Below are 26,849 nucleotides of genomic sequence, written 5' to 3'. Positions count from 1 at the left end.
AAAAAGGCAAGATAAAGGACTTAAATGTCTTTAAATAAGTTTTAGATTTTGACATGGTCAATAATCTGTGTAATCATTTATTTGACTTTTTAAACTGTAAAGAGTTTATTTTGTCTTCAGGTTCTAAGATGGCTCAGGAACCAAGGGAGTTAAATCTTTATTTATAGCTTACCCTCCTCCTTAGCGTCAAGGCCAGATTGAAGTTTTGCTCAAATGCAGGGACAGCTTACAGCTCCAGCAAGCAAGACTGCCTATTAGTAAACATGTGAGTCCATGCTCTTTCAGAGCGTCAGTGTTTATACTTCAGCAGAATCACTTGGGGGAAAAAAGCCTGCCTGTTAATAAGCCAGCCTGACGTGACTAATGGCAGTTCTGGCCCCGACCTACCAGGACAGTAGGGGCTCACAGAGTCTAACCCGTCTCGCTCTTGGCTCTCAGCTTGGCAAATTTAAAAAGTATTTCCAACTGACAGCCCCAGGAATTTCTGTATAAAAATGCTGAAAAACCTTAAGTACAGTGGTATGTTTATAAAAATCACAAAGTCCCAGTCTTGCCTAAGACAGGTCAGGGAAAAATGCATTTGTATAACCTCACAAAGGCATCTTGATCAGAGATTTCTATTTGATTTAATCTACACCAGTAGCAATTCTATAATTGAATAACAACACATTTATTATGAAAGTCACAGGTGTGTTTCTGACTGTGATCCAGGCAACCCTGGCTGTGTTCTTTCTTTTGCTTCTTTTTCAAGTGCAGTGACTAAAGGTTTTGGCCAAACTTCCTTCCTAGAGGGAGATTTTTAATATGTTGCTCACCTGTTGTAATGGAGAAAGAAGCAACAGATGCCTGATGAGCAGGTTGTTTGTGTGTTGATGATGATGTGAGTGTCCTTGGGATAGCTCTGGTGGGTGGATTTCTTTGTGGGGAGATGGAGTAAGCTGAATGGAAGAGCTCCCCTGGGATCCAGTCCTCAGGAGCTGGAGAAGGCATCCCAGGGATGCGGGGGTAGCGGGAGGCAGCCTGTCCCACAGCAAAGAGGCAAAGAGAGTCTGTGAATTATGGGTTCTGCTAGTCATTTCTTGCAAGGAATGCTGACAGGCAAGGAGATGACAGAAGCCTGGAAAGGCTGAGTGGTCTCAGGGGCATTAACACCTGGAGGGGGGCCATCTCTATATTCCCTCCAGGTAACTTCATTAGGTCACTGACCTTAAAACCGTCTTATGCTGGCACATTTCAAAGAGCCCTCTTCAGCTCCCGCCCCTCTCCAGTACTCCAGACCCCTGTACTAGCTGCCTACTGGACATCTCCAAAAAGAACGCCTGAATGGAGTCTCAGAAATGAATTTTCAAAACAGAAATGTGGACTCTCAGTCTCCAACCTGCTTCCATCCTGGTTGTCCTCGTAATACAATAAAAACAAAAATAGAGGAGCCGCCTCTGATTCTCCTCTATCCCTCCTTCCCACTTTAAACTTTCTAGCTGGTCCTACTAATCTGACCTCCAAAATAGACTTCAGAGACAGGATCTTCACTTCAGCCCCACCACTCCCTCCCCTCTCCTCCAGCACAGACATTACCTCCATGCTGCTGCGTCCCTCTGCTCCACCCCAGGCAGCAACTAGAGTTATGTGGCAAAGCAAATTATGTGTGCCTCTCATTAGACAGAGTGTTTGGAGATCAAAGTCTGATTCGACTAGGTTCAAGAGAAATTAGGTATGGGAGCATTTTTACTATAAATGGAGTGATGAGTCTAGTGCACTCTTCTGGAGAGGTTCACCTTAAGAGACAAATGTGGGTTGAAATGGTGTGCTTCTCTAAGGTGAGACAGCAAGGTGCCCTTGCCTGTTAACGGGGTGATCCAGGAGAAAGCAAGCACATTGTGATGGGGGAGAGAGAGCCAGGATGGCTGGGCTGTTCTCTCCCTGGTGTCCTGAGCAGATGGGATGCAGTCACCGAGGCTGGAGCACATGCAGCTCATCCTGTTACAAGAGAAAGGCAGAGTGTGTGCATGGCAGGCTGGCTGCAGGTGTGTGGTCTGATGTACTGGCTGGAGTTGGCAGCTCCTCTCTGGGAGCAGTAGAAAGCAAGGTGATCCTCTGAGAATTAGGTGGGAATTGTTCTCTAGGGGAGTGGAAGTAGCCACGGGCCTGGGGACACTTTCTTTCTGCAAACACCACGAAGCCTTGGACCAGCTCTTTCCTCCACCTGGAATGCTCTTTTCCAGGACTTTCATAGGGCTAGTAACTTTGTGACATTCGGATCTTAACTTAAATGTCACCTACTCAGACAGGCTTTCCTTGACCTCTGAATCGGAAACAGCCACACAGTTTATCACTATCACATGATACTATTCGACTTCTCTGAATAGCATTTATTACTGTGAAATATTTAGCTGGTTAATATTTTACTTGTTTATGTGTTTATTGCTATATCTCTTCCTGTAGATTCTAGGACACACTAGGACTTGTATGGATAGAAAAATCTTATTCATTGAGCATGAGATATTCCTTTTTCTTCAGGAAAAATTATACAAATACGGCACAATGAAATTCAGTAGAAGTCAACTTGAAGTGTCCCAGGATTAAATCCGTGTGTGTGTGTGTGTGTGTGTGTGTGTGTGTGTGTGTGTGTGTGTGTAGGTGGGTGGAGACCTGGCTGGGTGCCTCCTGTAGCCTTGGCTCATCAACAGTCAACTCCAGTCACCTACTGTGTGCACCCTCCTAGGCACACAGAAGGCCTCTGAGTCCTGAAGGCCACTCCATGCTTAACTTGAACTTGGCACTGGCTCTCCAGTGCCTGCCTTCCTCCTGTGAACTTGGTCATAGTGAGGAGTCAGACACCATCAGTGAGTAAATATCTGAACTAAATATATCAAAAAAGAATCATTAAAAACGGGAAAATGGAGAGGCCAGACCCTTCTCTTTAAGTCTTAAATAGATGCCTGAACTGGGCTTAACAATAGTTTCTTAGCTCTGTGAGAGACTAAAGATATGAAGTCTGTCGGCCTAGGGAAAAATACACACACAGTTTCATGCCTCTCAAACAGACTCCTTTTGCCTTAAGGTGATGGCTTTATTTATTATCATTTTTTTAAGCCCTAATACTTCTATGGAAATATTCTAATCAGCCAAAATTTTCCCCATTTATTTTTTATTTTTTAAACGCAAAACAAGCAAAAATGCCTTAGCATACACAGTTTAAAATAATATGTGGATATCTACATATGTGCTGGTGCATGTGTTTACTCCCTAAATCCCTGCTGATAGCACTGAGGTGCTGAGCTGCCCAGGCTTGAACCAGTGTCTCTGAAAGGATAAGATAGGAAGCAGCTCTATATTTTGCCAAGAAGCTCAAGACCACTCATTCTTCCACAGTCAGGAAATATGGAAATAGCGAACAAAGATAAACTTCAGAAAGAAACAGAATTTCCTAAGCACTGTTTGCCCCCACCCTTTCAGTCAAAGCTGTGGCTTCAGTGAAAGCCATGAGAGTTTTATCAAACCTCCTATCTCCTTGGTGGCCAACTCTGTAAATTTGAAGCCCCAAATCCAGATTGATCTAAACTAAACTTGTTAATAGATGTTTCAGACAGTTTCTTCTTTGCTTATTAAAAAAAATAAGCACAAATAGGGAACATGACATGTTATTAGAGACCCTATAATTGTGATGTTTCCTGTTTACGTTTACTTCTTCAAGAAAGATCAAAGTTACTTGAGCTTATATAGAGATTATCAGAGACCTGGGGGGAATGAACTGGTTGTCTGCCTTTTCTTCCCGATCTGTGAAATTCACTGCATTGACCCATGAATCAGAAGCTCTATAATCTGCTGGCTGGATAGGCAGAGTCCTGGACTCAAGTGTTCCCTGTTTGTCATTTATTTAGGCTGAAGGGGAAAAAATTGATTCAGAAGAGGCACTGATCTATGAAGAGGATTTAGATGGAGGAGATGGTGTTGAAGGCGAGTTGGAAGAAAGCACAAAGTTAAAAATGTTCCGCAGGCTTGCCTCTGTGGCCTCCAAGCTCAAGGAGTTCATTGGCAACATGATCACCACTGCTGGGAAAGTCGTTGTTACCATCTTACTGGGCTCCTCGGGTAAGTGTCTCCCACACTGGCTGCATGTCGTAAAAGGCACAAGCAGAGCTTTGGTGAATGTGAGAAATGGTTGAAGAGAAAATGAAGGAAACAATCTATACCGCAACATGAAAATAATAACTGTAGCTCTTGTAAAACTGGCCACATGTACAAACCACACAAAATAATTTTTCCTGTTCAGTTCTAGTTTTGATGTTTTTAGATGGTTTCTGTTAACCTCTGCAAAATAATCTTTTCTATATATGCTAAGCAAACCCATTTTCTAGGTTTAGATTAGAGTAACAACAATCCTCTTCCTTAGAGCTTTGGAATGGTGACCTGCTACAGTTAACAATGTGTGTGTATGCATCACAAGCCATATTGTGGGCTCTGGAGGCCTGTCTGTTTACATGAGTCCACAGTCACCTTAATATAACTCTCCAGGATAGACTATTTTTCTTCCTAAGTTAGATTGTAATCTTCTAACACAGACGCTCACTTCCTTTAAATTTTGGCCTTGGGCCACTTATTCCATAATAATGTTATCTTGATCTTTTCCCTCCTTCCATTCCACTGCTCACCACTGCTCCAGAGCTACGAGGGGCATATTAGACTCAAGCAAACTGCAAAAATGTAGCAACTTAGCTGTTTTTTAATAGGGGAAAAAATGGGGGGAAAGACAGTAGAATTTCTCAAGAAATAAACCACAACATTTTAATGAGGAGTCATTTCAAAATGCCCAATAAAACAGACTCCTTTTGTCTTAAGATGATGGCTTTATTTATGATTTCTTTAAAACACTTTTAAAGGAGTTATTGGCCAGGAGCAGTGGCTCATGCCTGTAATCCCAGCCCTTTGGAAGGCCAGGGAGGGAGGATCACATGAGCCCAGGAGTTCAAGACCAGCCAAAGCAACAAGGTGAAATCCCATCTGTACATAAAATAAAATAAAATAATAAAATAAAATAAAATAAAATAAAATAAAAATTAGCAGGACATGCTGAGAGTTTAACTGGCCATGATGTACTAGTTAACTAAAAAATAAAAGGAGTAAATTATTATAAAGAAAATAGTGTCAGGAAAGGTTGGAATAGACACACAGGTACATGAAATCTTGAAAATGTGGGAGAAGTAGAAAGATGGAAACAGGCAAGTAAATGTGCAAATGCTACTGGTAAGAAAAACAGATATTTACTTCGTTCAAACACCACAGGTGGAATTTTTTAATCATCTGGTACATCCTTGTATTTACAAAATTATCACTTCTTATGTGACTTTTTCACAATAAACATAGCATTCATTTGTATTACATAAATGAAATATGATTATTAATAATTACTATTTTAAAATACCTAAAACACACGAAGGAAAGTCACATAATTTCCAGTAGTCACATTCACTGAATGATAAGTGAATTTCCAGTTCGAGCTGACTTTCTGTGATTATGTTTCTTTTCCTTAGGTATGATGTTGCCATCTTTGACGTCATCTGTGTATTTTTTTGTATTTTTGGGTCTGTGCACCTGGTGGTCCTGGTGCCGGACGTTTGACCCATTGCTATTCAGCTGTCTCTGTGTTCTGCTGGCTATTTTCACTGCTGGACATTTGATTGGACTTTATTTATACCAGTTCCAGTTCTTTCAGGAAGCAGTTCCACCCAATGACTACTATGCAAGGTAAGAGAAATTCTTATGGCATTTAAAAGAAAAGTTGTTTCCCCTATGCATTTGGGATCTTGGTCCGGCATTGTGAATTTACAGGGAGTATTCTTGATGGCAGGCAATTGCTGTGTTAAGTAAAGATTTTGTGGGGGTGGGTGAGGCAGTCTAGCACTTTCATTGTATTAGATGACACAGTCTGGAAGGAAGACAGTGGTCTCCTCAGATGGAGATGTTGCTGGGATGTAGGAGAATAGGGAGCTGTCATGGGCAGATATAAAACAGACATAGAGTCTTAGCTGGGGAAGAAGATCCAGGAAGAATATTTTGCAACAAAGACCAGTAAGGATGTGCCACAGCATCCAGCTAGAAAGGCATCTCATGGGCCCAATATCCTAGGATCAATTGAGCATCAGAAACAATAACTAACTATAAAAACTTAAAAGTCCCAGCCTGGGCAACATAGTGAAACCCCACCTCTACAAAAAAATTAGCTGGGCATGAGGGCACACACCTGTGGTCCCAGCTACTCAAGAGGCTGAGGTGGAAGGATCACCTGAGCCTGGGAGGTCAAGGCTGCAGTAAGCCATGATCACACCACTGCACTCCAGCCTGGGTGACAGAGTGAGACCCTGTCTCAAAACAAATAAATAAAGAAATAAAAATGAAAATATGTAAGTCCCTTATGTGAGAGAGAAAGGGAGAGAGAAACATCGAATACTCAGTTTGGAGATGACTATTACACCAAATCCTTACTATGAAAATGAGAATTAAAGGTAAAGAATCCAGCATTTACTTTGACTGTTAAATAAGTCATTCTCAGTGAATGAGAGAAAACTCCTCCGTACAGGATGATGTTAAATAATGATAGGCAAAGAGATAATAGAATTAGAGAATTACTGTGCATCAATCCTTAATGAAATGTTCTATTATGGCCACACCTGAAATAATTACTCAAAACGTTGTGGTGGTTGCATAATGACAAAGTCTACCCTTGTTGATGCTTGCTAATTGCAAAGAAAAAATAACATCTTTACAAAGGTGTGGTCAATACCTTGAGGAATTGATTGAAATAAACATTATCAAAAATGAGATAGCTCAACATTTCACACCTCTCAGTGTGATGCAATAGATGAGATATACAACATGATATTGTTAAGGCTTTTGACCTAAATTCCATTTACACAAAATATAAAGGCTAGGAAACAATTTAAATAGCTCCACAAGAAAAACAATAAAAAAAATTCAATGTGTGGATTCTGCAAGGCAAATGAATGGGTCTTTTAAAAAATTAGCATGAAAAAGAGGTCTGCATAAAGAGTGGAGGCAGCAACTGTCTAGCTGAGAGAACATGAGATAGTTAAACATGTGTGAAGCCCAGCTGTCGATCAGATCTTGGTTCAACAACAAATTTTTAAAATATATTTTGGGGTTAAATCAGGGAAATTTCAATGTTCATTGTATATTAACTAAGAATATAGAATTATTACTGATTTCTTAGGTGTATGATGGTTTTATGGGTAGACAAAAAAATACCATTATTTTAGGAGATACTCGGTGAATTAATTTAGAAATGACGTGCTGTCTGTTTGCAACTTACAAGTGGTTTAACAACAAACAGAATAGATTGATAGATACAGACATACACAGATATATACATAGGAATAATTAACAGATATACACATAGGAATAGTTAACAGAGAGAAGACAAAATTATTTAAACTAGGTGTTCCATATGGGGTTATCCATTATCCTATTTGAACTTTTCTTTGTATAGGGAAAGGTTCATAATTGACAGTCCAGAAAAAGCAAGGGGACAGAAATGGTAGTGTTAACATTTCAATGGCAACATATCTGAGATACGTTCAATGGAACATATCTGAGTCATGCAGCACCGAAGTATGTTACTGGCAGCAAATCCACATGGGCCTGCTTCAACCTCAATTTTTGCTTCCTTAGAATAAAGAATTCTACTGAGGTGCATAAGGCAGGGGAGACTGAGGCAAGTTTTCCAGTAGGAATGAATGAAAATTTATTTAAAAGCTTTAGAGCGGGAAGGAAAGGAAGTGAAATACACTTGAAAGAGGGCTAAGCAGGCGACTTGAGAAATCAAGGGCATGGTTTGACCTTTGACTGGGGTTTTATACATCGGCATGCTTCCGGGGTCTTGCGTCCCTTTTTCCCTGATTCTTTCCTGGGAGTGGGCTGTCTCCATGCACAGTGGCCTGCCAGCCCTTGAGAGGGGTTGCGTGTACAGTGTTTCTACTGGAGTTGCGTGCATGCTTACTTGAAGAATTCTTCCCTTAGCAGTCAAATGTTCCTACAAGGTCATATGCCAGTTAAACTGCCGTTTTACCTCTTCGTGCACGTGCTTGAGCCCACTCACCCAACTCCTGAGATCTTATCGAGAAGCTGTTGATCATATTTTGTTTTGTTTCATTTTTTCTGTGTATTGGGAGACCGCCTTCTCCTGGCCCCAGCTGCAACCAATTATTATTTTAGAGAAACAGTGTAACAATCTCCTGACCATCACCTGATGGTCTCCTGACATTCCTGGTTGGTGGGTAGAGGGACCCTCTCCTGCCCTACTCATGCCTGACCACCTACCCACTGTAACAGTAGAAGAGGATGTGTGTTAGGTGAAGACAGTGCCAGATTTCTCTCTGCTGTGCCTCTGAGTGGTAACATAGTGCTTCTCGTTTTCCTGTTGAGAAATGAGGAACCTGAAATTTAAAAGAACGTGAATAATATTACCATAACAGCAATACAAGTTTGCATCCGTCTTTCAAGAGATCATAATGTGGTTTTGATATGATAGTAAATTATAAAGACAGAATGTGTGGGAGGGCCCAGTGGCCTTGCTTTGATTGATTGATGTGTAAATTGGCCGTGTTAAAACTAGTTGTGGCTGACTGTGTCTATACAGTGCTAACAGAGAGAGAGAGAGAGAGAGATTTAAGATTTAGTCAAATCCTAAGACCACTTAAATTCAGTTAAAATAAGTAAAAGTTGATGCCGCATACACACATCCATACCCACCCACACACACCGTCTACCTCACTCTAAATCCAGTTGGCTCAGCTGATTGTATTAGCCTGGAAACGGGACAAAAGCAGTTCAGTCTAATAAGAGAAGAACTTTGTACAGACACAGTAAATCTGTGTCTGTACAAAGATTTGTACAGACAAAAAGGGGAGCCTAAAGGAGCCTACAGACTAAAGGGGAGCCTCTTTAATAGTGCATATTCACATAATATTTACTTTAGGCAGAAGTGAATAAATGCTAAATTTCTGTGCAGACATTATTTCTAGACTAAATTAATGCTTTCGTAGTTTGTTTTAAACATTCAATTTTTGGTTTATTGAACACATATAGAAAAAAGTTTTATACTGCTGAAAGAACTGCCTTTTAGAGAATGACTTAATTGAAAATGTAAATATCCTCTGTAAGGCAGAAGTTTTTTGGTTTTTGGTTTATTCTTCCTACTGGCTTAAGGATCTTTTATGCCATCTAGTGGCTGAGGCTAGAAAATGCAAAGAATATTCAGAGCTACCTCGAAAAGGCTGGATCAAGCAAACTTTCTCTGTAAAGCTCAATAAATATTTAAGGCTTTGAGGACCATATGCTCTTTGTCACAATTCTTTCCAGAAGTCATTATAATGTGAAATCAGCTGGGCATTACGTAAAAAAACCAAGCATGGTTGTATTCCAGTAAAACTACGAACACTGAAATTTTCATATTCCTTTTTACATTTCATGAAATTTTACTTTTATTTTGATTTTTCCCCAAGCATTTAAAAATGTAAAAATTATTATTAGCTCATAAATGGTCCCAAAAGAGGCACTGAACCACACTTGGCCCAGGGGCTGTAATTTGTCATCTTACAGTACAGATGAATAACCGCTTTAATAGTGTAATAACATCATATTTGCTCATTTGAATTGTCATAAACCTAGAATTATAATTTATTACAGATATCTTGGTACATCAACCCTTTAACAATTTGAAAGATCTGTTATTATAATCTCATAGAGTAAAAGTCATTGGAAGTTAAGTTGCTTATCAAGGAATAGAAATGGGAGCTAGACAATGCAATGTGTAAACTTTCTTGTAGATTTCCTCCCCATTAACTTGGCAATAACGGGACATTATGTCTTATTCCTTTAAAGTGTGGAAATTCACACCTTTAAACCATAGCTTTATTCTAAGGCATAATTTCAGTGTATTGTTGTTAACCCCATACTCTGAGTTGGAAGAAAACAAACTGCAGACTGGCAAAAAGAAAGAAATAAAGAGAGAGAAAGAAAGAGAGGGGGGGGGAGGGAGGGAGGGAGGGAGGGGGGAAGGCAGGGAGAGAGAGAAAGAAAGAAAGAGAAAGAAGGAAACATACAAACAAAGAAAAAAAGAAAACACAAAGAACCAAAGAACGAAAATCACCATGGGTGCGTGTTTATCACAAATTTCATAACCACAGAGACTCCAGCCCTTATATCTCACTTCCTGGATAGATAAAGCTGCCCTTAAAACAGGCCAAGCAATTTTTATCTTCTCGTAAGATTCAAATGTGCTCTCTGGTAAGAATTAGCCTTATTTTTAGAAACATTGAATTGATTTTTTTTTGTCCCACTGTTATACTAAACACATGTTTTTTGGTGATTTGGAAAAATGAAATAAGAAAAAAACACTTAAAAATGTAATCCTTATGCCCAGAAATAAATACTATTGTTTTTTGGCCAAATTTTTACTTTTTAAAAGCAAATTTTGAATCATACTGCACATACTATTTTATAATTTGCTTTATTCACATAAGGCGTGCATTTTGCTGTCTTATAAAATGCTCTAAAATGTAATTTTCATGAAGCGTAAAGTGATTATGTAGCTATGCTATAACTTAGTCAACCCCTGAGTTTTAACCACGTAGATTATTTCACATTTTTGTTCTCATGAATAATGCTGCAATGAGTGTCCACATTACTTCTAAATCCAAACAAAACTTACGACGAGCAAGTGGCAACCCCACGTCCTCCCAGCTGTGAAAGAGCCTCTGCAGGGCTGGGGGGTGCTTGTTTCTGCTGGAGGATGCACAGGTGTCCAGGTCCCAGGACAACATAATGTTAACTAACTTACTGGTTTGCTATGCCCTCCCCACGCAGGTGTTGTAAACTGAAATCCCAAGCCTATGTGTGGCACGGGGCTGGGGTTTCACTTTTCTCTAGGGTGATCCCTTCTTTTCACCCAATGGTCCCAAAACATCATATGCTTCTTTCCAGCTTCATCTATACATGTGGTGGAGTTTTTGCATTGCTTTTATCCACTGAGAATCAGTGATTCCCTTCCATTTGTTCACACAGGTGTGGCAGGAGCATATTTTCCAAAACAAAATGTAGGACTTATTATGTGATGAACATGTGTGTACCTATGGGGAGGTTAAGACACTGGATCTGAAACTGAGATTATTCTTCCCAAATCTGAGGTGCTGTAGTCTATCATAACAACAACAAAATCAGTGACCACACTCAGAAGCTGATCCAGCAGAATAAAGCTTCACAGTGAATCCACATAACTAAATATAAGACCAGTAATGCACCATTCAAAACAGCCTGTTTAAAAGAACAGAACCCTATGACAGGTGTTATTCTGGCAGGTCTCCCGAAGAAAAATGGTGAAGTACACAAAATTGGCTTCAGCTAATGCAAAGGGTAGTTTCTTCCAAGGGTTTTGTATTTTCATAGAGAATATCTATAGACAGCAAACACCTTAAATTTTGCAAGACAGGAAGCAAGAATGGGAGAATTAATGTTATGGGGCTGAGGTTCAGATTCCCCCAGTTCGATGTGTGCAAATCCTCACGCGTTTCCTACCTGTAGGGCTGGCCCGGCTGATGACTCAGGGATCCTTAGGTGGCTTCTGTCCTGCAGGCATCCTGCGGTAACACTGCAGATGATGCCCTGAGCAAGCACAGGAGCCAGGGCAAGAGGGCACAATTCCTGCTTCATTACTGGAAATGTGTGGCTTTCAAGAAGCTTTAAAACACACCTGTATGTGATAAACTTGATTTTTCTCTACTCATTGATGATTTTAGTTAAAAGCCAATTTAAATAGTTTGGCAGAGTATCACGGCCTGTGTCCTTGTGAAGAAGACGCCTAAAGAAATTCTGGGTGGGGATAGGGGCTGGGAGCAGTGGCTCACACCTGTAATCCCAGCACTTTGGGAGGCCAAGGCAGGTGGATAACACCAGGAGTTCAAGACCAGCCTGGTCAACATGGTGAAACCCCATCTCTACTAAAAATACAAAATTAGCTGGACGTGGTGGTACACACATGTAGTCCAAGCTACTCGGTGAGCTGAAGCAGGAGATTTGCTTGAATCCAGGAGGTGGAGGTTGCAGAGGTTGCAGTGAGCCAAGATCACGCCACTGTACTGCAGCTTAGGTGACAGAGCAAGTCTGGGTCTTGGAAAAAAAAAATTCTGGGGTGAATTCTTCTAAAGAGAGTTCTTGACAAAAAGAGGGCTTTTTGTTTGCTTGCTTTTTATCTTGTGTTATCTGGGCAATTCAGGTCAAAGTTCTGAAATACATAAGAGTGGTGGGGATGGCAGGTGGCTGAAATGGATGCCTATGGCTGAAATGATTTCCTTCATCATAATGTAAACACTTGGAACCTATATATTTTTTTCTAGATCCTACAAATGAGCATTTAGCATATGTTCAGCATAGAAATGAGCATGCAACTTTGAATAATTCTTTAAGTCGTCTCTTCTAATCCTTGACTGGCTTTCATTCCAACTCATGAACTTTCTCTAGATCATTCACAAGAGTCACTGCAGGGGTCGGACTTGTTCAATTTGTTGTTCCGCTACTTCTTTCACCTTATAATGTGAGGTTTCAAAATGAAGGCTGGGAAGGAAGGGGAAAGATTCTCAGCCCATTCTCTATGAAAATAGCATTCTCCCTTAAATAAATATACAATGATTTGCCCTGTTATCCTTTTTTATCTTCAACTTCAATAAATCATGATAATTAAAAAATGAATTGTTTAGTGAAGGAAAAGCTCATGTTTCTGTCAGTATTAAAACAAAGTAAAAGAAACAGCAAAGCCTCAAACTCTAGCATTATGAGTTTATTCTAAAATTAAAAAGCAAACATTCAAGCTGCAATACCATTTGTTATTATAATCTTTTTATAATAGTCATAAAATATCAATTATATGTAAGGAGAAATAAATGCCTCAAGGCTGTATATCTTTTTCTTCTAGTTTAGAGAAGCCAGCAGGTCTTGTAGGAAATGAAGGAATGCGGTCAGCTCTTCTGTTAGGTCTGCCGAGGTCCTGCTTTGCAAGTGGCTACATAATCTAGGTTATTGACGTGAATGTACTTTTTGCAGCCCAACAAGATTGCTAAAGTGTGCCTGTCTTGCATTAGGGTGATCTGAAGTGTAATAAACAGAAACAGCACAGAAAGAACACATTAAAAACGTGTTTAATGGAGACCAGTTGGCAAAACCTTCATCTGAAATCAGTCCAGTGTGTGGAGAAAAAGAAATGTAAAGCACATTATTATAATGCTAAGGAATGCAAATGAACCCAACCCAAGCTATCACTTGTCCTTCGCTTTTTTGTTAGAAGATGGTGCTGGCAGCAGTTTATCTCTAGTGTTGTTTAATTTGTGAAGTTGAAACATGATACGTGATAAACCACTGTTGGTTTCATTTTGAAAACAATCAATGATGAAGTCTTAATCTACAGGTCTCATTCAGAGTTCATTTGTGCTTATCTGAAAAGTAGAATTAGGAACCCCAAGAGAAACTGACTTTCCACAAATAAGTGGAAATTCAACATAACTTAAATACTTGAACCCTGAGTCCATTTGGACCTTGGTATCATTTGGGGCCTATGTGGGTGTGGTGAGGACGGGGATCCTAGGACAATGAGGTGTCCCACTCAGCCATGACATCTACACTGAGTGCAAAAGCAACTGTGGCTTCTGATTGAGCCTATGGACCTTTGCACAGCATATTTATCCAGCCCGGGGACCTAAGACTTCCCCACTGCACCTTCCAGACTCTCAGCCTGGATTAAATGTTATGGACCAGATTTCTCTCCTTTTGCCCACTGAGGGCATCTCCAGGATCTTCCTTTCAGTTTTTACGGAGAAGATGCCTTATTCCCTGTTGGCACCTAGAATTCCCCAAAGTTAGCCAGACTCAGTGACTCATTTTAAAGGGTCCATACCTAGGAGAGCAGCTCACCTGCAGACGCCTGCCCCAGCTGCTGTCATCTGGCCGGCCAGCATCACATGAGGTTCACTGATTTAATCATACAACACTAAGAGGATTCTGCTAATGCTCAGCAACTCATTCCCTGGAGTCCATGGCTGGGGATTGAACCTTGCTTGGCCCTGATACTTTCTAGGCAGAGCACCTAGCAGAAGTTTTTCTCTGTGCCTCTCTTTCCTAATTTATAAAACAGGGTTGAAGATAGTGCCTAGCTCAGAGTGGGGAGATGTATTAAGCAGGAGAGAGCATGTCAGTTGATACTGATTTTTATTACTGAAGTCATCAAATGTTTTTATTATTTAAAATCACTTCCCCATTTCTAACAGTTCTAGCTTTATCTCCAATCTTACTTGCAGTTCCCCTGTGCACATAAAGTGATTCCATCCCTGGTATTATTTCCTTTGCTGGAAATATCCTGCTCACTGCTCTCACTGGCTCCTACTTGTCCCTTAAACCTATGCGTGCCCCTCCTTCTGGAACCTTCCATGTTCCTTCTGTGAAGAAGAAGAATTATCTTGTAGGCAATTATTCTACGCAAACTTGCTTCATAACATCAGCTGCATTGGGCCATAATAATCCCTTCATCTGTATGTCTGACCCACTAGGACCTAATTCTTGAGGGACATGATCAGCTTCTTTGGCTTTGGTACTGTCAGAATTTAGCACAGCTGACCATACATTGGCCTCTCAGGAACTCTTCGTTGGAGCTTGTTTTCTCTCTCCATTTCCTAAACCCATTGTATTTTATCTCCATGCATATCTGAATAATGTAAAACTTGATTTTCTGGAACTCTAAGTAATTAGATTTGGCTATGTCCCCACCCAAATCTCATCCCTGGTGGGTGGTAATTGAATTATGGGGGCAGGTCTTTCCTGTGCTGTTCTGGTGATAGTGAATGAGTCTCACAGATCTGATGGTTTTAAAAATGGGAGTTTCCCTGCACAAGCTCTCTCTTTGCCTGCTGCCATCCATGTAAGATGTGACTTGCTCCTCCTTGCCTTCTGTCATGATCGTGAGGCCTCCCCAGCCATGTGGAACTGTAAGTCCATTAAACCTCTTTCTTTTGTAAATTGCCCAGTCATGGGTATGTTGTTGTTAGCAGTGTGAGAATGGACTAATACACTAAGCTTCAGATGTGGCCACTGGCTATTAGATGTATGGGGAAATTATTTTCCAGAAAGGTCACCATCAATCTTCATACGCCCACTACACTCCCACTGCCTCAATCCATCCACAGATTATTGAATATCAAGCTCTGCTTAGGAACTAACTGAGGCTTAATGGTATAAGTAGCCACAGTTCTTAATGTGATGTTGACAAATATTTAGTTTTTGCTTCAGAAAAATGATGGGTTTTAAAAGTATTTATTTGAGAAACTCCAAAATAACTGTATCCTTGATGCTTAAAATAAACATGCCTAAAGTAGTCAGTAGCTTTCACTTTTGAAGATGTGAGAGATTTCAGTTTCTATTTAGTATGTACTTCACAGACCCAGTTTGCTTTTCATTGTTGAGAGACATTGGGTAATGTTTCTTAATTAATGTGAGGGCCCTGGTCTTGAAAGTGTGGCTCCTTTACCTGCTGCAGAGCATTGTGACAGAAATTAGTGAGACAATATGCCTGAGGGCTACTCACCCTCATAACTAGGAGGTAATCAAAGACTGTCAGTTCCATGTTCCTCCTGTAATTTTCTGTAGAAACACATGTATGTGATTTTTTTGTATTATCATTAAACTGTTACATGTGAGAGTTAAGTCAGGATGTCTTTCTGTATCTACTGATTTCCAGTCTGTGAGGAAAATGGTAGTTTAGTAAAATGTAATCCAACCAAATAACTCTTCCTTCATAGTCTCTTAAAAGCCTAACCACCATCCTTGTATTGCTGACACAAAAAAATCAATCCTGTCTCTGGAAAAAATTTGTACTGTGTTTCTTGGGATTCTCGCAGTGAAACGAAACATGTTCCTTAAACAGAGTTGAAGTTGGGTGTGTGTGTTTATATATACACACACAATGGGAAAATTACAATAATAATCATTCCCCGTAGGTTTGTTGTGAATATTAAATGGATTAATATTTGTAAAACAGTGTCTGGCATGTATTAAGAACTATAAAGAGATATTTGTTAAATACATTCATTAAATATATTGTCCTCATAGTTAATTAGACATTCATCATTTGATTAAAACTTTAGTAACATGTAAATATATTGTCATCTCATTTTTAAACCGTGATTTCAAACAAATTTTGGCTTTAAGCAATCTACTTTTAGGTGCTTGTAACCTGACTAGAAAGTCCTGTCATTATTTTATCAATTAACTTTGTATGAGGCACTTGCTGAGTGTCTTGCATTTCTTATTTAATTCTCATCATAACCCTATGAGGTAAGTACTATTATTTTTATGTCCATATTTTAAAGAACAAAGCTGAGACTTACAGAAGATAAACAATACAGAAAAGCCACCTTTATTTTTTATTTTATTTTATTTTATTTTATTTTTTGAGACAGAATCTCACTCTGTCACCCAGGCTGGAGTGCAGTGGGGTGATCTTGGCTCACTGCAACTCCTGCCTCTGAGATTCAACCGATTCTCATGCCTCAGCCTCCTAAGTAACTGGGACTATGGGCATGCATCACCACACCTGGCTAATTTTTGCATTTTTTGGTAGAGACAGAGTTTTGCCATGTTGGCCAAGCTGGTCTCAAACTCCTGGCCTCAAGTGATCCACCGTCCTTGGCCTCCCAAAGTACTGGCATTACAGGCATGAGCCACTGCGCCCAGCCCACACCTTTATTAAAGGACAGAACCAGGGTTGAGCCCAATTCTCTCTGACTTCTAAACTTGTGCCCTTATGACCTACACTGGTCGTAATCACCTTCATAACATAGTAATCTGACACAGTAATATGTTTCTACTGCCTTCCTAGAATGTTTATGAAGACTCCATTCCTACCACCTTGTTCCAGAACAACTTCGTGGTAAACCAGCCTTTGCACCTTGCCACATAGAGGTTTAGAAGCTCACCAATTTGAGCCCACATGGGGGACATCTATAGGAATAACGCCATGAGGCAGCCCATTGGTTTGGACCTAATGGGTGTGGAGTGAGCTATTCTTGTTGGTTGCACAGCATTGGATCCCTGGCAGGTAGCACTGCTAAGGAATTTGCCTGGGACCTCAAGGTCGGAAACTGTACCTCATTGATCTTTATGTCTCTCCATATCAAGTACCCTGTCAGCATTCCCCAGGTACCAATGAAGGCTTGCTATGTGAAAAAATTACCGTTTTTACATTTAGTCTTTCAAAATATGAAGGGGATAAAGATTAGGCATGGTTCACAGTTTTATATATTTTTAATTTTGCTCCAAATGATTGTTATGTATGGACATATCACACTTATGGCTGGATAGGACATTTAGGTGCTCTCAAGTTTTAAAATTAATAGCAAATTAGTGGTGGTAAATTTCTCGAAGTAGAAAGATTGACGTTTTTTCAAGTTAAAAGAATAGCATAGAGGAAATGAAATCTAAAGGGATCTTTTGAGAAACCTCATTTTGGAATGAAACAATTATTTAGCTATCAAACTCTTTACTGGAAAGTGTGATCATCTTGTTTGTTAGAGTTAAGATCCTCAGCCATGTTCTGTATTTTAATTGATTGCAGCAACACCTCATTAATTTTTCAGTTTGATTGTAGATAAGCCAATTTGGCTGCTTTGTGAAGTATTTTGAGAATAAATATACCAAGATATATTGCCTCATAACTGCTTGGATTATTGAAGTTCAGAATGTTGATTATGCAGAAACTTCTGCTGCTTTATCTGCTTTTTAGCTCCAAGTAGCCATGACTCAAGGATTAGAGATAGCTCTGAAAATGAGAAGCAAGATGCTTTTAATTTTCTCTTCAGAGTTTGCCACAAAAGCTTTCTGCTAAGATAATTTGACAAACATTTTCATAAACTTTCTAGTTACTCATTACTGAGTTTTTCTTAACAGCTTTATTGAGGTATAAATAATATGCAGTAAACCACACATATTTTTAGTGTCCCATTTGATAAGTTTTGCCATAAACACGTCCATGACACCATTATCACAAGCAATATAATGTCTTAGTCTGTTGCTATGAAGGAATACCTGAGGCCGGGTAATTTATAAAGAAAAGGGGTTTATTTGGCTTACAGTTCTGCCAGCTATACAAGAAATGCAGCACCAGCATCTGCTTCTGGTGAGGGCCTCAGACTGCTTCCACTCATGGCAGAAGTTGAAGGGGAGCCAGCATTTGTAGAGATCACAGGGTGAGAGAGGAAGCAAGAAAACAATAGAGAAAGTGCCAGGCTATTTTCAACAACCAGCTTCTGAGGGGACTAACAGAGCAAGAACTCACTCACTTTCCCTCCCCAACCCCTCAAGGAGGGCATTAATCTATTCATGAGGGATCTGCTCCCATGACCCAAACGCCACCTCCAGCATTTGAGATCAGATTTCAGCATGAGATTTGGAGGGGACAAACATCCAAACTATAGTAGATATACGTACATACGTGTATATTAGGTTGATGCAAAAGTAATTGCTTTTTTTGCCATTAAAGGTAATGGCAAACACACACACACACACACGCACACGCACACACACACACACGCACACACATACACACACACACACACAATTACTTTTTCGCCAACTATTTTTTTTTTTTTGAGATGGAGTCTCGCTCTGTCGCCCAGGCTGGAGTGCAGAAGCACAATCTCAGCTCACTGCAGCCTCCACCTCCTGGGTTCAAGCAATTCTCCTGCCTCAGCCTCCTGAGTAGCTGGGACTACAGGCGCATGCTGCCAGCCTCAACTAATTTTTGTATTTTTAGTAGAGACAGGGTTTCACCATGTTGGCCAGGATGGTCTTGATCTTTTCACCTCATGATCTGCCCACCTCAGCCTCCCAAAATGCTGGGATTACAGGTATGAGCCACTGTGCCTGGCCTTGCACCAACCTTATATATATTAATGTATGTTTATGCATTTAATCCTGTAAAAAATTAAGTGGAGTTACAAACCAAAATTACAACACTGTTAGCTTTTATAATTGCCCATGTATTTACCTTCAATGGAGATCTTTATTTCTCCACATGGCTTTAAGTTACCATGTAGCTTCCTTTCATTTCATTCTGAAGGAGTCTCTTTAGCACTTCTAGAAGGGCAAGTCCCCCTCAGCTTTTACTTATTTTGAAATGTCTTAATTTCTCCCCTAATTTTGAAGGACAGCTTTGCCAGATGAATAAATCAACCGTCTGCCTTCTGGCCTCTACATTTTCTGATGAGAAATTAGTTTATAATCTTATTGTGGATCCCTTATACATGATGAGTCACCTCTTTCTTGCTGCATCCAAAATGTAGCTGCCTTTGCCTCCCCAAATGCTGCTCAACTACAAACTACTACTTTTCAGCTCGTGGAACTTGCCAAACTCTTCCTGGGTTTCCCTCCCAGCACGAGGAGGGGGAATTGAGTGCTGGAAACTCCCTTAATGCAATAAGCTTGAGGAATTTTAGGGATTGTCTTGTTTTTCTCTCACCCTCAAAGATTGAGATCTACTCTGGTATATCTCAAAGATTAAGCTCTCCATTTCCTGATGTGTGATGTGTATCAAATCATTGTTTCATATATTTTTCATTGTCCAAGCAGGAAGGCAAATCTAATTCCTGTCACTCACCTGAACAAGAAATAAAATTCTGTGTAGTTATTTTGTTATGACAAAAGTTCAAAACATTGTCTATCCCTTCCTCTAAAGATCATCTCAGATCTTGATGCTGGCAAACACATTTAGGAAACTTTCCTTTATCAGGAACCGCATATGGCTTTCCTCATACCCCACATCTAACTAGTGTCCCTGTGCCATCACTGACAGGAAGGAGTTGGGTAATAATCTGAACACCTAATTAAAATTCACTGGGCAAGAGGAATGCATGTTTTCTAACATTTTTCTTGCTTCTCTGCAGAATCTGGTCTCCAGGCCCCAAATATGACTGTCAGAAAGAATCTGGCCACAGTGACAGCTATGACTCTAGTTCATATAGCAGATCTGATCCATTTATGTAGAATATCTCTTAAGTGACTTAATGGATTCAATTCCAATATTTTCCAATTACATATTTTCTGAGAGGTGGAATGGAATAATCTTTTTACTGTCACAAGTGGGTATTTTGAGTGTTTATTTATTATAAATAGATTACTTGTATTGAGCTAGATTTTTCTTACCTATTATTCAAGAGACTGGTTTCACTTAAAATTTTAGAAGAAATCATACCTAACATTAATGTTGATAGAAAAATGGTGTAGTCACCCTCCTTCCACTGCTACTTTGAATAAAAAAGGACCAGCTCTAACATTCATTCTCATGATTTATTGGATTAGGAACTGGTTAATGTGACTACTAATTCAGTATTTTACCCTTCTAAACTTTTAAATCCCATTGTGATACTAAAATGCTTGGCGTGAGCATGCATCTGAGTGAAAAAGAGTAAATTCTATATTAAGTTTATCTCTATGAAATCAAACAAAAAATTATTATAGGATGAATTAATAACATACATTTATTTTTTAATAAAGTTAATATTTGATTTTCTCTAAAATTGCTTTGAGCTATATTTGCATGATACATGTTACACATTAAAATATGCTATGTATCCCTTAAAAAGTTAATTCTCCGGAATGAACCTTTTGACTCATACTTTTTGTCAGGTCATGCTACCAAAATATTTCATGAAAAGTTTTAGCTATATTTCATGACATTAACTTTAAACACAAGACTTTATCCCCCAAAACAGAAGTATTTAACCTATACTTGAAGTGAGAAGATATGAGTTTTTGTGAGACTCAGCCAATTGTTTCTTTTCCTAGATATGCTTGTTTCTTCCTGAACATCGTAAGTTTACATATAACTTTTCTTACAGAAGATTTATTGCTTTCCCCTGTTACAGCACACCTCCAAAAACTGGATTATCCAGTCTTTTTCCTTAGCTTTCTCTGATCCTTCTGGTAAAAAAATGAAACTCCTTAGTCAATATTCACAGGCTTATATTTAGTGTCCTTCCTATAGATTAAAATGCAAGTGCAGCAAGCTAGCTACTATCCTGGGGTTGAGATCCTCTCTTGGAGTCAGTGAGCAGCCTCTGTGCCCTTCAGGGTTGACTCCTGCTGCCTTACTGCCAAGCCAGACATGCGGCCAGCCATCATCTCTCCACTTCACCAGCATGTGAAGTAGTCTGGCAAAGTAATTCGAAGGGAGGAAAAGCTTGACAATCATCTGCATAGGGGCTTAACAGAGCAGAGCTACTTGCCGATAGCATTCTACCATGGCTGAGTAGTATTCCCTCTAGAATGCGTTGCTCTTTGATGACAAGGGTAGTATCCTATTTATCTGGACATCCCCACCATTGAAGGTAGAACCCACACAGAGTCAGGACACAGCACATACTTCCTGAATAAAAGGACAAATTAATAAATGAGTCCTGTAATGGAACTACCCCATGACTAATGCTTTTTTTTTTTTTTAGAATTTTCTAATACTTTGAAAAATATCACATTATTTCATCTGAGAAATAGGGCAGTGAAATGATTTGAAGTCGGAGGACCTGGACTTGTGAGTTTCACTATTTACTGTTTATTCAGTCCTGTGAACCTCAAATCTCTACATAGTCTAGAAATAATGGCAGATGCCTTGTAGAGCTGTTGGAAGACACGTAACTCATCAGAGGAATCCTCCACTTGCCATTACTCTCCTTCTCTTCCACTTTGTAACTTTACTGGTTATTGACTAGGTAAGACTTTAAAATGTGGCATCTAAACCCATATTTATATTATAGCTACTTAGAGGAAATTATACTTGTGGGTAATAGATGTGCCTACAGTTGTGACCTCTCATCTTGGGCTTCTTGATAGGTGAGATTGCCTGGCTTACATGTTGAGCTATGTCTTGCTGTCATAAGAAGTAACCCAGGGGTGTGGAAGACCAGCTGGTCATGGGAGTTCTGGTTCTGACTCATTTCTCACTTTTCTCTCAGAGGTGACAGTGTGTTCAGGCATGGGAAAGAGGCCATAAATTCGCAACACTCATAGAATATAAACATTCTCTTATGAAACCTACAGGTGACATCAGATAAAGAATGCCTACAATCATTAAAATAGTCCCATCTATGTGTCCTCTATTCATCCATCACCAATCACAGTTCTGAACACAGCGCACCTTGCACTTGGTGCAAAATTGTCCTGTGAACAGATTGCTTTTTATCTTAAGGCAGTGTCCTGCAAACATAACATAAAGTCCAATTACAGTAAATTGGCAAATCGTTAAGACACATATGTGCCCCCAAAATCTTCAAAGGCATGATGCAGAGCCCGGGGGACTCAGTGCAAAGTTTTTCCAAGCTTGAAAAAACAATGTAGTGTGAAATCTGTCAGATTACAATTTTCTCACACACAAAATAAAATATCTATGGGTTTGGCATGGAGACGTGTTTAAAGCATAAGTAAGAAACCAATAAAAAAAAAAGATGGTTACACGTTGGCTGTGTTTTTCATATGATGCAAGGCAGGGGGTAGGGTGGGAAAAGGAGTTAGAAGCCAAACTAGCAAAAACTTATGTGTAAAAGACAGTATTATACTCCTAGGATGGGATGCCACGAGAAATGGAGAGAAACTTGCTGGAAAGATACCTTAAAGATAGTTCTAGCCTGTTCCCTTAGAGACATTTGTCCAACACTGAGGAAATTTTTCCAGGTACATTGGCTGAGGCCTGTAATCCCAGCACTTTAGGAGGCTAAGGTGGACAGATCACCTGAAGTCAGGAGTTTGAGACCAGCCTGGGCAACAGTGCGAAACGCTGTCTCTACTAAAAATATAAAAGTTAGCTGGGCTTGGTGGCAGGCACCTGTAATTCTAGCTCCTTGGGAGCCTGAGGCAGGAGAATCACTTGAACCTGGGAGGCAGAGGTTGCAGTGAGCCAAGATCGCTCCATCACACTCCCACCTGGGTGACAGAGTGAGACTCTGTCTCAACAACAACAACAACAACAACAACAAAAATTGAGGAAATTTTATAAAATGATTGGGAACACAAACATTGCTTTGTGTGGATATCTGACTACCCATGTCTTTTTGGTGGTGTGTCTTTGCTTACATTCATAGGTAAAAATTAATTCTATTCTTTCCACCAACAGTTAGATTTTAGGCCTTTTCTTACATAGATTGTACCATAGAATTTTAGATTGGGAAGAGATGTTGATAACATCTACGAGTGGCTCTCAAGCTTCCTTGCTGGTCCCAACATTCTAAAGGATGTGCCTGGCGGTAACGATGGGTCATCTTCCCCTGCCGCCCATCGCATTACCCCCATTCCAGCTGGTCAAGGGTGATGGAGCACTCAACAGCTAACTGGATCAGCACGGTGGGGTGGAAGGTGAGAGAGGCAAGATGGTTGCAGTTGGAAAAGGTATTCTCAGAAGATTCTGTGTTCCCCTTAGAGGGGACTAATTTTCTTCCCTTGAGGAGCAGTGAACCTAAAGGCTCTTCTCATTCTAGACTTAGAACTAAGTATAAAAACAAAGTTAGTGAAAGCTGTCAAAATAAAGTCTCCATAAGCATTGATTTCCATGTTCTGTTACTGTCCAAAACAAGGTTGCACACCTTCCTCTCCTCCTCACATACTTCTTGGCATGAAAAAGTTGTGAGTCATCGCTGTGTAGAGTGTTTCTTTGCCTAACATAAGAAACTAACATGCAGATTATGAGTGTGTAAGAGTGCTGATATCCCACAACAGAAGAATGTATGTTTTGCTGAAACCAGGCCACAATTGTGAGTATTCTCAGTGCCCTTCTCCTTTCTTTGATCAGATTACCAAAATGAGAGAAATATATTTTTCTTGGTGAAGAGCCTAATATTAATAGCGGAACATAAAACAATGTTGTAAACTCTGTACATGCTTTCAACCACCTCCCCAAATCCTCCCAACCTGTGCCAAATATTAACTCTGCTTAAGAGACCCAGTTCACCTTGAGAGGGATTGAGGAGGCTCTATTCCATCCTAAAGAGGACACTTGTATCCTCTTGTTTGCCAATGCCATCAATATGGTATTAAGCTCTGACCTGGGCATTAGCCAAGTTTATGTTGTACATTATCATAATAATGATATAGTAGTAGCCAGAATTTCCTGAGCAACTATTATGGGACATGGTCTGTGGTGTGACTTTATATGCATGACATATACCTCATTACTTTAATCTAGTAATTAGCAACAAAGTAGCGGAATTAACAATAGATTCACAACAAACAGTTCCAAGTGATCTGGTTTCTAGTTGTAGCTCTTTTTCTCAATATAGTAAGTGACCTTGAGCAAGTTACAGCTGGGCTAGCAAAGCGGGGAGGTATTGGGTAGAGACGGGGAGGAGACAGGAGTGGAAAGGGAGAGGTCAACAATTGCTTATATTTTTTTCGTCTCAAAAATATTCATGATTTGAAATAGATCCAAAAGTCTTAAAATAAGTGAGCCAATAAGCTTGGTATGGGATTGTTTGCTTAGATGGGAGTCTACCCACTATTGAGAGTCAGTATTATAAATTCCAGAAATCATCAGTCACAGGGGAAGAGTTGACGAAACTCCCAACTTTTAAATTTGGAGATGAAGGGAGTGAGCCTGGAGAGTAACTGTGTCGAGAGTAATTTTAGTCCATTTTGTGGTACTTTGTTAATGCAATTCAGTATCTGGGGGAATTATCACAAACTGTTCATTAAGCCACAGGAAGAAAATAAAAGCATAAGCAGCATAGGCTTATTTGGACCTGTTTATGTTAGTTTCTGACACTGATATTACACTGTCAGAGTGAACAAACGTTTTTTCACAAAGGACATTAATATAAAAATTTCATCTGATCTTTGTAATCGAACATTTGCTAAAGTACTGCTAGTCAGAGTTGGGTTTCAATACAAATTACTCGGAATTTAAATGATCGATGTAAGAACTCAGGCCAGGACTCATACCTGTAATTCTAGCACTTTGGGAGGCCAATGCTGGTGGATCACCTGAGGTCAGGAGTTCAAGACCAGCCTGGTCAACGTGGTGAAACCCCCATTTCTACTAAAAATACAAAAATTAGCCAGGTGTGGTGGCACGTCCCTGTGATCCCAGCTACCTGGGAGGCTGAGGCAGGAGAATCTCTGGAACCCAGGAGGCGGAGGCTGCAATGAGCCGAGATCGCGCCACTACACTCCAGCCCGTGCGACAGAGCAAGACTCCATCTCAAAAAACAAACAAACAAACAAAATGAACTTGGTTAGGAGCTCTACTGTGTAGCTAAGTTTGGTCCCAGGCATTTTGCCAATATACCATTATGTGCATATTTTAATGAAATGGTGTAAAGAATGCCAGAAAAATAGAGGAAAGATATCTGGAAAGTTTCTCCATCTTTATAGAAAGATCTGTTTTATGTTTGACAACAAACACTCTTCCGTGGCTTGTTGTTCAGTATTCTAAATTTGGAATGTCTCTTTTTCATCCTGTGACTTCCACCTCCTTATCAAAAAAAAACAAGATGAGGTGACTGAAGAGGCCTTTAACCTAGCAGAGCTGCAGAGACCATTTGGGCTGCTGTAACAATATACTGCAGACTGAGGCTTACACAACAAACATTTATTCCTCACACGCCTGGAGGCTGGAGGGTCCACGATCAAGGTGCGAACAGAGTCAGTGCCTGGTGAGGTCCCTCTTCCTGGTTCACAGACAGTACCTTCTAGATATGTCCTCACATGACAGAGAGGTGAGAGAGCTCCTGGGGTCCCTTTCATAAGGGCACAATTTCCTTTCATGAGGGCTTCCCCCTCGTGACCTACTCATCCCTCAAAGGCCCAACCTCTTAATACCTTTACATTGGGAATTTGGCCTCAACCTAAGAATTTTGGAAGACACAAACCAAACAAGAGCTTATGATCATGCCCTTGTGAAAGTGAGAGTGCCGGAGGCAGGTGTGGGAAAAGGGCACAGGAGTTTCTTGCGCAAGCCAGCAGGGAAGAAACTTAAAAAAGAGTTTTTCTGAGGCTGGTGTTCCAGGCACCCAGGCACCCTGCCTTTTCCAGGAGGTCTGGTTTCATGGAAAGTGAAGGGGCTTTGGAGTTCAGAGAGGCTGGGCTTCCTCTCTGATCTAGCCTCCTGGGGCTTTGGCTTCTTCGCCCTGCAGTTGTTTGCATGATACCTACCTCATGAAATCAGGGAGGTGTTAAAATAGGCTGTGGAGGTCAAGTGCCTGGCACCCAACAGGGATGCAATCACATGTCACATTCTGTTGCATTCTTCCCAGGAAGACTCTGTGATTCCATGATGAGGGAGGAAAGGGAAAGCCAGCACCTGCATCACAGAGTGGGGCTGGGCTAATAGTGATCATATCATAGTTACAAATAGTAAGATGTATTGAGCACTTAGTGTTGTCAGGTGCTAGTTAATTCATTTAATCTTCCCAATAACTCCATAAAATGTGATCTATTTTATTACGCCCATTCTAAAGACAGGAAAGTTGAGTTGTAGATAAATGATTTGCCCCAAGTCACATGATAGAGGTGGCAAACCCAGAGTTTGAATTCAAATCTGACTCTTTAAGTATTTGACAGCACAACAGAGTGACTACAGTCAACGATAATGTCTTGCATATTTAAAAATAACTGAGAGAGTAAAAATGGAATGTTTCTAACACAAGGAAGTGATCAACGCTGTAGGTGATGGACACCCCAGTTACCCTGATGTGATTATTACACAATGAATGTCTGTATCAAAACATGTGTGTCCTATATACACCTACCCATAAAAATAAAAA

General features: G+C 40.1%; 1 protein-coding gene across 3 annotated transcripts in view; it reads left to right on the top strand.

Moving 5' to 3' along the window:
* The window catches only part of PIEZO2 (piezo type mechanosensitive ion channel component 2), a 447,097-nt gene that overhangs the window by 274,069 nt on the left and 146,179 nt on the right, over positions 1-26,849 (top strand). For all 3 annotated transcript variants that reach the window (XM_032293399.1, XM_032293398.1, XM_032293400.1), the window contains exons 6-7: positions 3,882-4,092; positions 5,532-5,745. In XM_032293399.1, the coding sequence (XP_032149290.1) occupies positions 3,882-4,092; positions 5,532-5,745 (425 nt within the window). The remainder of the gene's footprint in view (positions 1-3,881; positions 4,093-5,531; positions 5,746-26,849) is intronic.

The sequence above is a fragment of the Sapajus apella genome, unplaced genomic scaffold (genome assembly GCF_009761245.1).
Source record: "Sapajus apella isolate SASKATOON/1434 unplaced genomic scaffold, GSC_monkey_1.0 scaffold29, whole genome shotgun sequence".
Classification (NCBI taxonomy): Eukaryota; Metazoa; Chordata; class Mammalia; order Primates; family Cebidae; genus Sapajus; species Sapajus apella.
The sequence above is the reverse complement of the archived record's forward strand: the minus strand, read 5'-3'. Positions and strand labels throughout refer to the sequence as shown.